The following is a 16,343-nucleotide window of genomic DNA, read 5'->3' as shown; positions in this document are numbered from 1 at the left end:
CTGTGGATCGCCGGATCGGCTTTCCCCGTGGACGAAGCGGAGTCCAGCCCGGGGTCGTCACATGTGGTTGCCGCAAGCCCGCCGGCCGCTCCTTCGTCGAATACGCCGACCGCGCCGTTCTCAAGCCCGCCGGCCTCCGTACACTCTAGCCGCCGGCCTCCGCTCACTCTAGCCGCCGGACGCGTTTCAGAAAGGCGGGGCATAGAGGAGAAACAATAATGTACAGTATGTGGAAAAAGTATGTGGGTTTTTTTTTACTTTAAACCGCATAAACACATTTCATTACACCAAATACACAAAATTATGTTCTTTTTAGCAACATCATATGACCCCTTTAAGAGCTTTGGTCCAACATTAGCAATGGTGTGTATGTCCGTATGTAAGCCTACTTTGAAATATGTAATGCTTATACAAAGGCATAATGCCGTGTCACAAGGTCTTGGGGTCATTGCATATCATATTCATGATATAGAGCTGGACTGGTGTTTAAATGGCAAGCTAAAAATAAAAAAATCAGCAATTACTTTATAGGTGTGCCTTCACACCTCAACTGTGATAAGTTTAGTTTCAAACTTTAAAGAATCTGTTTAACCAAAAAAGAAAATTTGCTGAAAATGTACTCACCCTCAGGCCATCCGAGATGTAGGTGAGTTTGTTTCTTCATCAGAACAGATTTGAAGAACTTTAGCTTTACATCACTTACCCACCAATGGATCCTCTGCAGTGAATGGGTGCCATCAGAATAACAGATGATAAAAGTATCACAACAATCCCCAAGTAATCCACACGACTCCAGTCCATCAATTAACAACTTGTGAAGTGAAAAAAAAAAGTGTTTTAACTTCAAACAGTTGCTTCCAGCTAAAAGGAGTCCTTTGTCCATAATATTGTTTTCCAGAAACAAGAAAATTATGAAAATTAATAATGTAATTTCTAGATTTGGCATTAGTGGAAATGCATTGGCATGGTTCAAATGATACTTATCTGACCGTCATCAATTGATAGCAGTGAATGATGAGGTTTCATATCGATCACAAGTGCAGTATGAAGTCCCACAATGCTCAGTACTAGGACCATTGCTTTTCACGCTTTACATGTTACCCATGGGAGATATCATCAGGAAACATGGTGTTAGCTTTCACTGTTATGCTGATGATACTCAACTCTATATTTCTTCACAGCCCGACGACGCATACCAATTTGCAAAACTAATGGAATGCATAGTTGATATAAAAACTGGATGACAAGTAATTTCTTGCTGCTAAATTCTGAAAAAAACAGAGGTATTATTAATTATCGGACCAAAAACCTCAGCATGATCGATCACAAGTGCAGTATGAAGTCCCACAATGCTCAGTACTAGGACCATTGCTTTTCACGCTTTACATGTTACCCATGGGAGATATCATCAGGAAACATGGTGTTAGCTTTCACTGTTATGCTGATGATACTCAACTCTATATTTCTTCACAGCCCGACGACGCATACCAATTTGCAAAACTAATGGAATGCATAGTTGATATAAAAACTGGATGACAAGTAATTTCTTGCTGCTAAATTCTGAAAAAAACAGAGGTATTATTAATTATCGGACCAAAAACCTCAGCATGAAATAACCTAGAACACTGTCTAACACTTGATGGCTGCTTTGTCAATTCTTAATCATCAATTAGGAACCTAGGTGTGCTATTGGATAGCAATCTTTCCTTTGAAAGCCACATTTTTAGCATTTGTAAAACCATATTTTTCCATCTAAAAAATATCTAAATTATGACCTATGCTCTCAATGTCAAATGCAGAAAATGACCATATTAGCCCGGTTCTGTCAACACCGCACTGGCTCCCTATTAAACATCGTATATACATTTTTAAATCTTGCTAATCTTGCCCTGAAAGGTTTAGCTCCTCAGTACTTGAGCGAACTCTTATCACATTATAGTCCTTCACATCTGCTGTGATCTCAAAACTCTGGCTATTTGATAATACCTAGAATATCAAAATCAACTTCCTATTTCGCGCCCAAACTCTGGAACAATCTACTTAACATTGTTCGGGAGGCAGACACATTCTGTCAGTTTAAATCTAGATTAAAGATCCATCTCTTTAACCTGGTTTACATATAATACACTATCACATTTCTATAATTCAAATCCGTTAAAGGATTGTTAGGCTGCATTAATTAGGTCAACCGGAACTGGGAACACTTCCCATAACCCCCGATGTACTTGTTACATTGTAAGAAGAATGGCATCTACGCTAATATTAGTCTGTTTCATTCTTATTCCGAGGTCACCTTAGCCACCCAGATCCAGTCTGTATCCAGATCAGATGGTCACTGCAATCACCCGGATCCATTCCTTATCCAGTCCAGATCAGCACCAAGAGACGACCTCTACAGCCCTGAATGTCAGTGGAGACCATGTCAACTACAATACTGTAAAGCTGCTTTGACACAATCTGTATTGTATAAAGCGCTATGTAAATAAAGGTGACTTGACTTGACTTTAATTCTTCAGTAAAAAGTTGTATCGTCTGAATCAGGAGAGAAATATACATAGACCGAGCACCATTTATAAGCAGAAACAATCCAAACTGTTCTAAACAAATATGTTGGTAGATTTTGATGTGAGGGGACAACAGCTGATGGACTTTTTCACTGTAGGAAGCATTATTTTGGATTCTAGACTTTGTCTAGAATCTGTGGTTTAAAGTTAAAATGCCTTAATAATGGATTTGTTTCTTACAAACATGTAGCTTTTCACTTCACAACACCTTAATTGGTGAACTGGAGTCGTGTGGATTACTGTGATGTTTTTATCAGCTGTTTGATTCTGATGGCACCTGTTAACTGCAGAGGATCCATTGGTGATCAAGTGATGTAATGCTAAATTTCTCCAAATCTGTTCTGATGAAGAAACAAACTCATGTATATTTTGGGTGGCCTGAGGGTGAGTACATTTTCAGCACATTTTCATTTTTGGCTGAACTATGCCTTTGAACTCAACATTTCAATGTGGCTGTCTTGGGTGATCTGGGTAGATTTGTATTGTCCACTTCTTATATGAAAAGATGTATCATGTATTGGATAAAACTAGTGTCTATGTCCAATCATCGTTATCCAAGAAAATGTTATAATATGCTGTTTCAATTAGATGAAGCAGGTAGAAAAACATGGGTTACTCGTATTAGATTTCTGCTGTATTTTTATGGTTTTTCTAGTGCCTGGGAGGCTCAAAGTGTAGGTGATATAAGAACCTTTACAACTATTCTTAACCAACGATTGAAAGAAAAAGCACATGAGGCATGGTATACATCAGTTTTGGAAAATAATAAGTTAAATATATATTCACAATACAAGTCTTGGTTGATACAAGAGAGCTACATTGCGTCTGTGTATAACATGCAACTGGTACGATCATTGTTCCTTTTTAGATGTTCAAGTCATCATCTTGCTATAGAAACAGGCAGATGGAGTAATACACCAATGGCAGAGAGAATCTGTAGTTATTGTAATCAAATATTTCTGTGATAGAAGATGAGAAGCATTTTTGTATGATTGCTCTTTATATGAGGATTTGCGTAAGAAATACTTAGGTGATCTTGTTCTTGTTGGTGATGTTTGTATTGATGTGTCAAGTGTTTGTGATTCAGGGTATGCATGGAGATTGGCATTGTATATATATATCATGGAATGAAGAAAAGATTATTTGCCATGTCATTATGATTTTGTGGAACTATGGGCCGAGAGGCCATGTATTCCTGGAATAAATTTGAAACTGAAACTGAAACTCAACATTTTCTGGATTTGCTTTGTTAAAGCCCATCTTGATCTTATTTTAAACTCATTAGGATTTATTGGTGGATGTTATTCCACAGGAAAAAAATAGGTTGTTTTTGTAAACTTTAATCAAAATGTAGTAACTTGCTCTTCCTTATCAAATTACTTTTCAGTAACAGTTCAGAATTTGAAAGCTGTGTGCATTGTGTAAATGTATGCAGTTTACAAATCCCCATAGCAACATTTCATGAATCAACCAGCACCTTCAACCCATCCACTTTAATAGGCTTCTGGAATAAATCTGGTAATTCCAGGCCCCTCAGGACCTTGAGTCACTGCTAATTCTCTCACATCAAACAAGAGTTCATTAAAAAATGTGAACTTGCTTACTCTCTAAGCTGTACGTCTGTGTATTTGCCGGGGGAAACAGCGATATGAAAAAAAAAAAAGATTAACTAGGCATTAGATTCATGTTTTAGATCTAAATCATTTTGTTCAGAACAACTACACCTCTCGTTTCTGATTACTAAACTGCTTAAGCTTGTGTGAAGAAAAACGGCTTTTTTAGAGTAACTTGAAAATAATTAATTTTATGTGCTAATGCGCTATTCAATAAGGGATTATTTCAGTCTTATTTTTCTATCCCACGTTGGAAAACGTTAAATAATATGTACATATGCTAGATGCATGACAGCGTGCGCTGGAATGAGAGATTGAGAAGTTCCCTCTGTCTCCGCTAGGCGGCAGTATGACGTTGAGAGACGCATCCACGTTGACAGCGGCAGACAGCGTGAGCGAAAGAATGTCTTAGGAAAATATCATAAAAGACAGAAATCCCTTGCATTTCACAGTGCAAACTCGGGACAGGTTTACTTTGGCTTAAAACAGATAGAAAAGCAAAAGTAAAAGGGAGAGAATGCGTAAGCTTGCAGAAGTCGCACTATTTCAAACAGACTGAAGAAATTAATGGATGGTTTTAAATTATAGGTGCTTGTTCGAGAGCTCTTCGCATTCATTTTTTTAAGCGAAAAGACGAGTAACTATTATTTAAATGCGCACTTTCTAATATTATGAGAATTGTTGGGTTTCAAACAAGTAAACAGAAAATGACGCGCATCACTTCCTCTCTCTGCCTCTCTCATCCTGCGCATCAACTGCGCGCCTCGGGTAGCAGGCGTAAAGAGTGTGGGCGAAACAGCTGGAGTTCCGCAATGGTCGTCTCATATGCTGAGAACAATTACATAACTGTCGTTGAGTAATTGTGATCGTAAGGTGGCCGTAATTGAAACCACGTACCATTTGTAACAGATGACACCAGCACGAATCGGTCACTCTCATCGATTCTCTCACCAATGTCTGTTCAACACAAGGGGACTCATTTTACACGATATATAGATAGATAGATAGATATTTTAATAGTTATTGAGATATTTTAATAGGCAGATGGATGTTTTAATAGTTTATTCAAATGTTTAAGTAACCACAAAAGTTAGTCAGAATGCAAGAAATCGCGTTCGACTGAGGTATCCATATGACAGTTGGCTACATCAGCACTTTGCCTTAAGTTCATTATTTATACAATTAACAAAAGTACTCTAATATTTATAACTTTATTACAGATTTTCACAATAACCCTTACTGTTAAAAAAAAAAAGACTTTAACATAGTTAACTGTAGTCGCCAATATAGAGCTAGGGTTGCGTAAGACACATTTTAACAGATTCACGCCCCGAGTTTTTATTGAAATTCTTTTTAAAATGTTGACTCCTGAAAATTATGGACAGACAGAAACCCATTTTTGAAGAAAAACAAATAACGAATGAATGAGTGAGTCAATTAATGAATGCGACTGTGAATATTCACAGGACTAACGGTGCGCACTACTGTGTGGAACAGATGCGCATCTGGACAGTCAAGGCATTTGTTGACATTTTAAACTGATACTGACCAACATGTCTATTATGGTGTGTTACTGAGTCCGGATAAGACAAGGTAACACTGATATAACATCACGTCTCCTTTTTTCCTGTGGTTTTTGAACCAAGGGTTTAAATTCATGCTGAGTAGGCTAATCAAGGTAGCTCAGTGTGACAGCATCATTAAGCCCACATTATTTAACCATATGCATATTCTGCGAGTGGCAGGTGATAAATTCTCCAACGTATGAGACTTAAAGTATTGAAAGTCTTCCTCCCTCTCTCCCTCTCTCTCTCTTTGGGCTCATCTCCAGGTCCCGCACGCTCCAGCGCCCGGCCCGTTCACTTTTCACCCCGCCTCAGTTCGGTGGGGTGGGGTGGGGTAAGGGGGGAGCCGCTTGCACCCTGGCCGAATGCCGCCTCACTGCCTCCGCTATATAAACACACATTGGAAGCTCGCTGTGCGACTCGAACTCACATTGAGAAACTGTATATGAAGAGAGAGAGAGAGCTAGAGCGCAAGAGAGAGGTAGAGAGTGAAACCGCATCAAAAAACGGGCTAGCGAGACGCACTACAGTCATCTGAAGATTTTTACTGGCATAGGCATCAAACTTCGGAGGATTATTTCTTTCATTTACTTCTGCGTCTTCCTTATGACCATTACTTGATTTCAGTGCATTTAAAGAGATTATATCGAGCTTTCCTGTAAGATATTTTTAAAAAACAATAATTTTTTTTCAAAAAGTAACTTAAAGCTAACTTTTAAACAAGTTTGGAATTTAGAACAACATTTCTAAATCAAGTTTCAAATTTGACAGGTTCACGCCAAATTTAAATTTTAAAAATTAAAAAATTCAACTTAAAAGTCACGGCAATATTCGAAAGCGATTTGCATAATTTAAAATGATGTACAAATATTTAAGATCGATTTGTAATATCCAGCATTGTGTTAATTAAACACTTCAATTTATTCATTTACTTTTCATTAGAAAACGTTGCGCTGCCTTTTGGTGCGAGATTCTTCTCAGCTATTTTTGCTTTTCAGAATAATTGTAGCAGCAAATCATATATAACACATTAAGTCACTCATATACTCCCGAGAAGGCTCAACCACTGTAGTGCTCATCACTCCATATATTTGAGACAAGTCCCCGGACGTTCACAGCCATGCTCTTCGAGAGTTTTGACCTTGTCTCGGCGCTGGCGACGCTGGCTGCGTGTTTAGTGTCCATGGCACTTCTTCTGGCCGTGTCCCAGCAACTCTGGCAGCTGAGATGGACCGCAACACGGGACAAGAGCTGCAAGCTGCCTATGCCCAAGGGCTCCATGGGGTTCCCCATCATTGGAGAAACATGCCACTGGTTCTTTCAGGTAAGCGCTCCATCTCCTTGTGTCTTTCCAAATTTCCATTCGCCTTGCTGTCGCGCGCACACCGCTCCGGTGCGCGCCAGGCACCGCGGATTCGTGCGCTTACAAGTGTATAGTCTCCCTGTAGGTAACTGGGTTGTTAAAGACACATCAAGAGTAGGATAACGTCCACTAATGCTTTTCGCACGTGTGCGCTCGAACGCAATATTGCGCTTTAAAAAAGCGAACTGCCTGCAGGTTAGTTGTTCCCACGTGTGCAATATCATCCGTGCCATATTTCCATGGTGTTAATAAGCTCTCTGTTTTAGATAGCCGACAGTTTTTGTTTCATACAGCCAGTTCTCAATCCACGTGGAGCAACCTGTTTGCGTCTGCCAAGAAAGGCGCGTTCCGTTCCAGAAATATTGTATTCCTTGGCTTTCGATGCACACGAGAACACAGCCACTGAGCACCGCTTGTCAAAGCGCGCATAAACTCCTCTTGGCGCGCGGGGTGGGATTGATCGCGAGGGCAGGTAGTGTCGCGCTCTCATTGAGCTTCTGTGTAATTACGCGCGCCAGTTACTCTAGACGACCGCGCATGGTGCGCATACAGTACATTCAAGGAGTCTCTGTGCCATGTTCCTTAATACGTCAGGGAAGTTTGTGAAAGCTCACACGGCTGGTATTAGAACATAGATCGCACATGAACTGAATAAGAATCAACACAGTGGCCATAATGTGGTATTTTAAAAGTAGGTAATTACACGATCCTAAGCTGTAAAAAACAAAACAAATAACAAATTCCATACAGTAAAAATCGTGAATAAATGTCTTAGGAATTATTTCCATATTAAATCCATGGTGCACATTAGAATGTCTCTGGACATTGGCTTACAGTAGCTGGAGTGGGTTACTTTTAACTGAGATTTGCTGAGATTCAACGGGGAGGAATGTCCTGGTCTGAGTGGTGTACAGATCAAATTCTCTGGTCAGGAATAGATTCTCCAAAGTTGCTGGAAATCCAGGAAAGAATTTCCATGCAGTTGGCAGACTCTCTACAAAAACAAACAGGCTTGTCTGCATATCAGAGTTATATATTTAAAATCAATAGGATTTGGTCTGGTCCATTTGTGCCAAACTTGTGTCATTTCTATAGAGCAAGGCATGACTGCAAGGTAACTGAGAGCTACTGTGCAAACATGCAGTTTAAAATGTTGATCTATATCTCCTTGTGCTTCTGAAAACATGCATTGCTTTTTAACAATCTGTGTATACCGATACATTTAAGACAACCCCTTAAATTTGTTGGTTAGCCCCCTTTGTGGTCCACATCTCTCTCCGTAAGCCTCAGCAGAGCAGCAGTTGAATCCAAAAGTGGGTCAAATCTGTGATTGATAAAGATTTATGGACTCAGAGGAGTTTAATTTTTTATTTTTTTTGCGTTCTCTTGCGGTGTGTCTGTCGTTTTGAATTATGAAATGATTTTATTTTTTGTCTTCATTGTATGAATTTTCAATTTACCACAAAAAATATCTGGTCAGAACTTTTTTTTCTTCTCAACAGTGCTCCAAGTTTTGCTGAAATATCCATATGGAGCATAAAATTGAGTTCAGACTTAACATTAATAATGATCATTACATAAGCACAAATTCCTTTGCAGTTCACCCAGTGGGCAAACCTACTTTACCTCTACCCCACGTCTCCACCTTGACCTAAATCGCTCCAGTCTGGGTGGCAATAAAGCCGCCCACCAGGGGGTCAAAAACACACCCACACCCTGGGACAAAGACTACATGGCTTGGGGCTCTGATCAGAATTCCAGAGAGCATGGCCTGTAGAGACCTGGGGGATTTAGGAACAGTCTTCCAGCAACCTCTCTCTCTCGCTTTCTGGCTTTCGGGATTAGCGAGCATGAAACGGGCATGACTGGCACCAGTGCGGTGTGGCCCCTTTTTCACCTCTGGAACGCACCACCAACCCCTCAAACAGCCTCTTGTCTTTAGGAACAGGGGACGGGGGGTGAAAGCAAAGGGGGCTTGGCAGCAGTAGTGGGAGGAGGAGGAAGGTAGGGGGATAGAAAAGAGAAGAAAAGGGGGTCCCCGGGGTGAGCGCTCACACTGCACTGAACAACCATAATCTCTCTCCACAAAGTGTTTCCAGGTCAAAGGGGAGCCTATTCTCTCAGCTCGGCCACATTTAGGTTCTTTGCGCTTGTCTCGTGGGCTTTGGTGTTCACTCGGCATTAAGCGAAACCATTTCTCTCTGATGGCGAATGCTGATTCTAACTGCGTTGCCCGAAATTCCCATATCTCCTTTCATTTATGCAGAGCCATGTGCCTCTGAGAACACCCTCTTTGGCGGGTACACCCAAGGGTGACAGATGGCCAAATAATGAGACCTCAAGTCCTACTGCCTCTGCTTGCTTTCCCCCTCTCTCTTTGCAGAAATTCTGTCTATACCCCAATGGAGACGGGCCAACGCACACATCCTGAGAGATTCCAATGGGCTATTTCAGTAAATGGACATATTATCTTTATTTACGCTGAGACTGTGGGTCAGCATACGGAGAGCTCCTCCCGCGCCATTACCTGCCACTCTGAACCAATAAACACAGCAGCCCCCAGACTAAGCCATGCAGACACATACACACACATGGATATATACAGAAGGACCTGAGGACAAGGGTCAGAATAATGAGTGATACAAATAAAGAGCACGGAGCAGAACAATGTGCCAAGGAAAACTTGCTGTACACTTTTCAATTCCCGCTGCTCCATCCATCATTTCTTCTCGTCTTTCTTCATGGCGGTCGTATGCTGAAGAAACACATTGAGGTGATTGAAATTGCATATGAAATTGCATATAATTATAAGAATATAATTAAAAGGTTTTTTTTTGTGATCTTAATAAAGGGGTCATTTGTATAACATTTCCACTGGCACACAAAGGCTACATTTATGTAGCGGGAGGCTCGCCTGGTGTCCAATTTACATAGAAATTTGTATTTTTAGTCCTGCGCACTCTGTGGAATGGACCAGTGGAAAAAAGCGGTCCGCTTTATTGCGCCCCCTTGTAAAATATCTGATAAATTTATTTTCAAAATAAAAGAAACTATTGAACGTGGCGACTTAACCCTTTCACCTCCAGAGGCAGAGAACAGGCATGTTTTGTGTGAGGTCGAACAGCATAAAACTGAACACACACATGGAATGTAAACACATCTGATCTGTTCAGCTGTTTAAAATGCAAGAATCTATTATTCGTTTTGTCTATTTATTGTCATGTCTATTTCATTCTGATTCTAAGGCTTTAAATACGTCAAGGAGAAAAGTGACAAAAACTACGCAGCTGCACGAGCTTCTGACACAGATGTACTTCTCCCAAGAGCCCTGCGCACTTTATTGTCTTCAAGCGACGTCTGACATGTGTTTTGCGGTCCAAATGAATGTGGAAAGCTTTTCTGTCTTATCGCTGAAGATCATCTAACCTCAGCATCTAACGGAGTTCTTGAACCCAATCTGCCTTCACTCAAAATAAACAGGCTGTTATTTGACTGACAGCTGATTTCACTTGGTTTTTAAGAAAATGTGCTTGGAGCAACAAAGTTGCCATGACCATGCATGCGTGCATAAGTGAACAGACGCACCGGCCGCATTCGTGTGTGTGTGTGTTTGACAGTGCGAGTAAGCTGCAGATTATTACCTCATAGCTTTTCCAGGGTGTGTGGAGCTTTTGTGTGTCACTGACCCTTTTGGGTTTTTTGTTTTATTTTCGTTCTCTGTACGTCTAAGATTCTGTGGCCTTGTGAAATGAGGGAGGACATTTCTCACCTTCTAGCCAAATGACATCTGCGCGGCCAAGCCCAGCGTGTTTGTCTCCCCATTTTGCCTCACGACCTGTTCTGCTATTTCCAGCGCGCCGAGTCACTTTTCTATGAAGCAGACTGTGACCATTAAACCATCCTAATCACATTTTCTTATGCTCACCTCACTGTCAATCACTTCCAAGCAGGAAAACCATTACCTTTTCCCATCTTTTATCTTTTGCACTTTTTCCCCTTTGTACTACACAGGTCAGAAATGGATCCTCTCTGGCTGCCCTTCTGTGTACACTTGTTTCAGAGGGATGGCCCCTACATGTGTAAATACACACATGTAGATGTGAGAAATGTATATGTGTTTTTGGTGATGTAGTGTTTGACCATACATTGCATACTTTCACTACTCATGGAGAGGTGGAAAAAAGGCCCCGGCATGGTATGGATGACAGCATGTGGTGTTTAAAATGCATGTCCTTGTTCCCATAATTATCAAACACACCAAGTTCACGCAGGTTACACATGACGTCAAAATAGAAATCATCTGAAGGGGAAATATGACAGAACAAAGACCATAAACAAATACAAATTACAAGTTCACTTTTGCGTAAATGTGTTTATATATTGAAATCAACAGAGAGAAAGTTAGAGAGTGCCCTTATGTTGGGCATGTGTGAAAGACGGCCTTGTTCTGGGTCTGTCAGGTTGAAAACAGCTCCTTTCTCTCTCATACTGACTGGTTCCACTGCTGGGAGGTGAGCATGCACACACAAAATCATCCATCATCACACACACTCAGTTCTCACCATGTGGTGAAAGATACTACATTTATTTTCCCCTGCTTCCCCTGCATTACTTTTGGATGTGTGTGTGTGTGTGTGTGTGCATGTGGTTGTTCATGTCAGCATTACCTCCTGCCCTCACACTCACCTGATATGTGAAATCTTCAGTGTCTTTAAGTATAGACTGGCTGTGAGCTGGCCAATGAACATTTCTCTCACCCCACACACTGTCCATGCAGTGGCTGTGCCCCCTGTCTAACACCTGGCGAGGTCCCGGGATGTCATGTGTCTGTTTGGCCATGGACAGGGTTCCTCTGGGGAAATCTTCGGTCATACTGTTTTAGAACAACAGTCTAAAAGTGTTTCTTACTGACTAAACCTTGTTTTTCTGAAGTACAAACTGGTCGTTTATGATTCTAGAATCAGGAATTCTTTCACCTCCTTCCAACGAAGAACCAAAAATGTTTGAATATGACATAATCCCCCCAAAACTATAAAACCTAAAACAGGCTTTCACTGGAAAAATTGTGAAAACTGGGAAAGAAAAGTGTGAAAGTGTGAAATACGGTTTAAATTGTCCACCACTGCAGATTTTACAGCCATATTTTCTCCCACATGTTCAGCCAGTTCTGGTTAAACTTTGGCTGTTGAGAAAGTGAGACGTAATCCCCTTTTGTCTGACCTTGTCTAACCTCGGTGTGTACATATCGCATTAGTTTGATCTTATAATTTGCAGGTCATAAGACATTTTCTAAATCGTGAGCTAAGGTTGTCATTTATGGACTCTGATATTATGGAGGTGTTGGATGTGTCAGTCAGCCAAGGTCAAAGGTCAGGAGAGAATAAAAAAGCATGAGTAAGATAAAAAAAAAGTGAAGTTAAGATAGAGAACTAAAGCTTCCACTGACAGACAGTTTTACCTCAAAAATTAAAATGCAATGCATTTCAGATTATGCCCATACATTTACGCTCTTTAATGTTTGCCGACGTATGTTATAAAAGTTCAACAGGCAAGTCATCATTCATGAGCTAATCTGTTCATTTGTTTATATATAGAGGTGAGAAACCCAGCTTCTGGCCACAAGTACACGAAAAGGGGTGGAACGCTTATTTGCCCATCTCCAAAGAGACTGGCTGCTGGACTAAGGGCAGACAGGAAGGGCGCTGGGAAGTACTTGCCATCATAGTTAAAGCAGCAACATGCTCAGGACCTGTCCCTCATATTTGAGACCAGGAGATGGTGGAAAAATGAATGTGACAAGAGCTACTTTGTCCATACACATATTTTGAAGAGACTATAACATGTTCCGGAAGTATACAGTTTGAATTCTGCCACCTTTGCTTGTGGGTTCTCAATTCTGAACATAAGTGATATTAAGCCAATCACCTAAGCCGTAAATGCCATAAAAGCACTCCAAAAATAAATCTGTCAATGGTAAAACATCATCTATAATATAATGAAATACTTTAATTCATGATTTATGTTACTTGGAAAAACAATTTTGCTTGACATTTCAATTGAACAGGCATTAGCACACAGAAGCAAGCATATAGCATGCTGAGCTGAAGCATGCATGCTGAAGTGTATTCAGACTAGTTTCTCTCAGCCAAACAGGACAAAAAGCCTTGCATGCTGCTAAATTTATCCTTGCAAATAAGAGTGTGAGTGTTGGAGTGTGCTCGATGAAACTGGTCACAAATTTTGGTGGGGGGGCAAACAGCTCTAATGCCACTTCCTGCCATGGGGTCAGTATGTGTGTGTGAGGCTGAGAGGTTACAGGCTGTCTTTATGTGCTCAGCAGAGGTCTCAAGGGCCAGAGGCAATTACTATGTGTTATACAGAGCAACTCACTCCAGAGCTAAGAGTCTTTTTTCATGTTCATAATTTTACTCAACTAGACTTGAATGTGCATGATGACTAAAAATTTGTTTTACTTTAGTATTGTGCAAAATAATGCACTTATTTACAATGTATTTGTTTATGCTCGAAATACATACAGTGTTAACACTGTGACATTTCAGTCAGGCAGATTCAGGTTCATGTCTCTGGCCTGAGAAAGCCTGAAGTGTGTTTCTGTAACCCTTAAACGTCCCTTTTAGATGTTTGGGGTAATCACTCTGCTTGTTCTTAAATTGCAGAGGTGAAGGGGTCAAAGGTGAAAATTTGCAGGATGTACTGGATTCCTTGCTGATTAGCACTTTCAGCCAAACTTTCACACAACACACACTGACTTCTTAGAGCTAATGGCTGTGCTCATACTCATTAGATCACTTCTCTCTCAGCGTGATCCCGAAGGCTAAGCCTGAGCCCCTTCTTAGCTTAAGCTAACCCAATTGCATAAAGAATGTTGTGAACACAATTTCTACTTAGGGGAACCCACTTGTAGAGGGTCCCCAACAGACAATTTTATGGGTTATTGCTAGGCTAAAGGCTAATAATGTCACTGAAACTACAAAGGTAATAATTCTGTTCAATTTACGGTTTAAAACCAACAGCTGTTGGTAAAAATGTATCATAACAAAAGCACAGTGACAATGTTTCAGGCAAGTTGGTGACTTATTAAAATCATAATATTAACAATACTGTACAGTATTATTTTAAAATAAAATATCGCACTGAAGAAGGCCTTGAGTTGAAACGTTTGTGTTTTGTCCTGCTGGTGATTAATGTAAAATAAAATATTAAGTGACAAAAGAGCACAGTTTCACTTTGTGAAAATAAAAAATCCTAAAATAAATTAAAAGGTAATTTATACTTTATAATAAATGTAATTTAAAAAAGATATAATTTTAAGATTAAACATATAATTGTTAATATATTATAATTTTTTCACAGTTAGCCAATCAACACATTTTTATTTACTGTAGCAGTTTGCCATTTTTTCCTTTTAACATTTTTTACAGTGTAACATCAAATGCATTTACTAATTTGATTTCCTAATCTGTTCCACTGTTTAATCTGCAGCTAATGTATTTTCTTCTTCTTGCACCCGCTTCTCTTTTTCAGGGTGCAGGTTTCCATGCGTCAAGGAGGCAGAAGTATGGGAACGTGTTCAAGACTCACCTGCTGGGACGGCCGCTCATCCGGGTCACGGGGGCAGAGCATGTGCGTAAGGTTCTGATGGGAGAACACAGCCTGGTCACTGTGGACTGGCCCCAAAGCACCAGCACTCTACTGGGTCCCAACAGTTTGGCCAACTCTATAGGAGACATCCACCGCAAAAGGAGAAAGGTAAGGTCCATATACGCTTGTTTAACACTCAAATGTAGTCTTGTTATGTGTGGGAACCATCCTTATCTCCTAATGGATGGTTTTTGTGTGCACCATTTCCCTGCCTTGCCAATGAAAAAATGTTTTGAATTTGTGAAAGGACAAAATAGAGTAAGAAGTGAGATGGAGTGAAAGAAAAAAGATAGTAGGTCAAATGGAAAAGGCTGTGCCATCCTTAGGTCCAGATTTGGAAACAGATACCCACAATGCCTTGCTCCCCTGTTCACTATTGTTACACATAACAGTCTGCTCACAATGGAGGATTATGCTCATAACTAGATTCTCCTCAAATCCAACCCATTGTCCGGGGACAAAATAGCTTTTTTGTGGACCCTGGTTCTTTTCAGTCCCTTGGAGGCTTGAGTTTCACCCCACACACCTGTTCCATTGAGGGGTCAGCGGGGTGTAATCAGTCTGGTTAATCCTCCTGGTCCAGGGCCTCACACAAACCCCCTAATGACTGCTAATTAGTCAGCCAGCCTCAGACAGACAAAGACAGCCTTATGGACCCTTCAGCCAGGTTTCAATGTCTTGCTCTGCACACTAATGTCATAAATATATTTTCATTTGTTCTTCAACCTCTCTGGAGGCATACAGCAATGTACTTTCTATATTTTAGACTGGAAAGGTATGTTCATCAACACGGCCTGTTAGAGCCTCTAAGCCCTCTGGGACGTCCTGTTCTAGGCATGACATTTGGGAAAGACATTTTTTTTTACTGTAAATGTCTCTTCGAAGACAATTGCTACACATATACATGTACTGGAGATACACTGAATGCAAGCATTAGATCCAAACGAGCTTGGGATGTAGCTAAATAAATGATATAATTTCCTAGAAGAAAACAAATTATAATTGATTTTAACTGGCTTTGTATTAATGGAAATTCTTAACGAAAGTTCTTCCATGTCTATATCTATGTTCTGGTCACTAACAGGATGCACAACAGCTCACTGAGTAATATTAGAAGCAACTAAATCACACTTGTTGATGCAGCTATAGAGCAGAAGGCCTATCAAGCTGTGGATTTGGTGAGGTGTTGAATTTATTAGGTTGGCCAGTAGAGGGCACAGGATCTTAATTCTGCACTCACCTGCCTACACAAAGTGTTCTCGCTGTGAATGAAGGATTTTGTTTTAGTCAGCGGGGGAGAGAGAGAAATGAGAGAGCAAGCGAGCGAGCGAGCGAGCGATTGGAAAAGTAGAGAGAAGTGTAAAGAAAGTGAATGGTTTGGGGGAGAGAATAAAGAGGTCTTTACATTCTGGTCAAACCAGCAGCTTTGAGCAGTTTCATATAATTTAAGACATATGGAAATTATTAGGGTGGGGGAGTTTTAAAAGGCCGTGTGTGTATGTGTGTGGAAAGTGCAGTACAAGAAGTCACGTTTTGTAATGAAGACAGGCGGCTGTTTTTTCCCCCAGTAGTGTTC

The 16,343-nt window shown here is 40.5% G+C and overlaps 1 protein-coding gene across 1 annotated transcript in view; it reads left to right on the top strand.

The window, feature by feature from the left end:
* Positions 1-6,149: 6,149 nt before the first annotated feature.
* The window catches only part of LOC107749803 (cytochrome P450 26B1-like), a 19,658-nt gene continuing 9,464 nt past the window's right edge, over positions 6,150-16,343 (top strand). Inside the window, exons 1-2 of the mRNA XM_016564981.1 lie at positions 6,150-7,066; positions 14,651-14,875. Coding sequence (XP_016420467.1) covers positions 6,863-7,066; positions 14,651-14,875 — 429 coding nt within the window. The 5' untranslated portion in view covers positions 6,150-6,862. The remainder of the gene's footprint in view (positions 7,067-14,650; positions 14,876-16,343) is intronic.

This window comes from Sinocyclocheilus rhinocerous, unplaced genomic scaffold, assembly GCF_001515625.1.
Source record: "Sinocyclocheilus rhinocerous isolate Xijiao unplaced genomic scaffold, SAMN03320098_v1.1 scaffold1131, whole genome shotgun sequence".
Lineage (NCBI taxonomy): Eukaryota > Metazoa > Chordata > Actinopteri > Cypriniformes > Cyprinidae > Sinocyclocheilus > Sinocyclocheilus rhinocerous.
The sequence above is the reverse complement of the archived record's forward strand: the minus strand, read 5'-3'. Positions and strand labels throughout refer to the sequence as shown.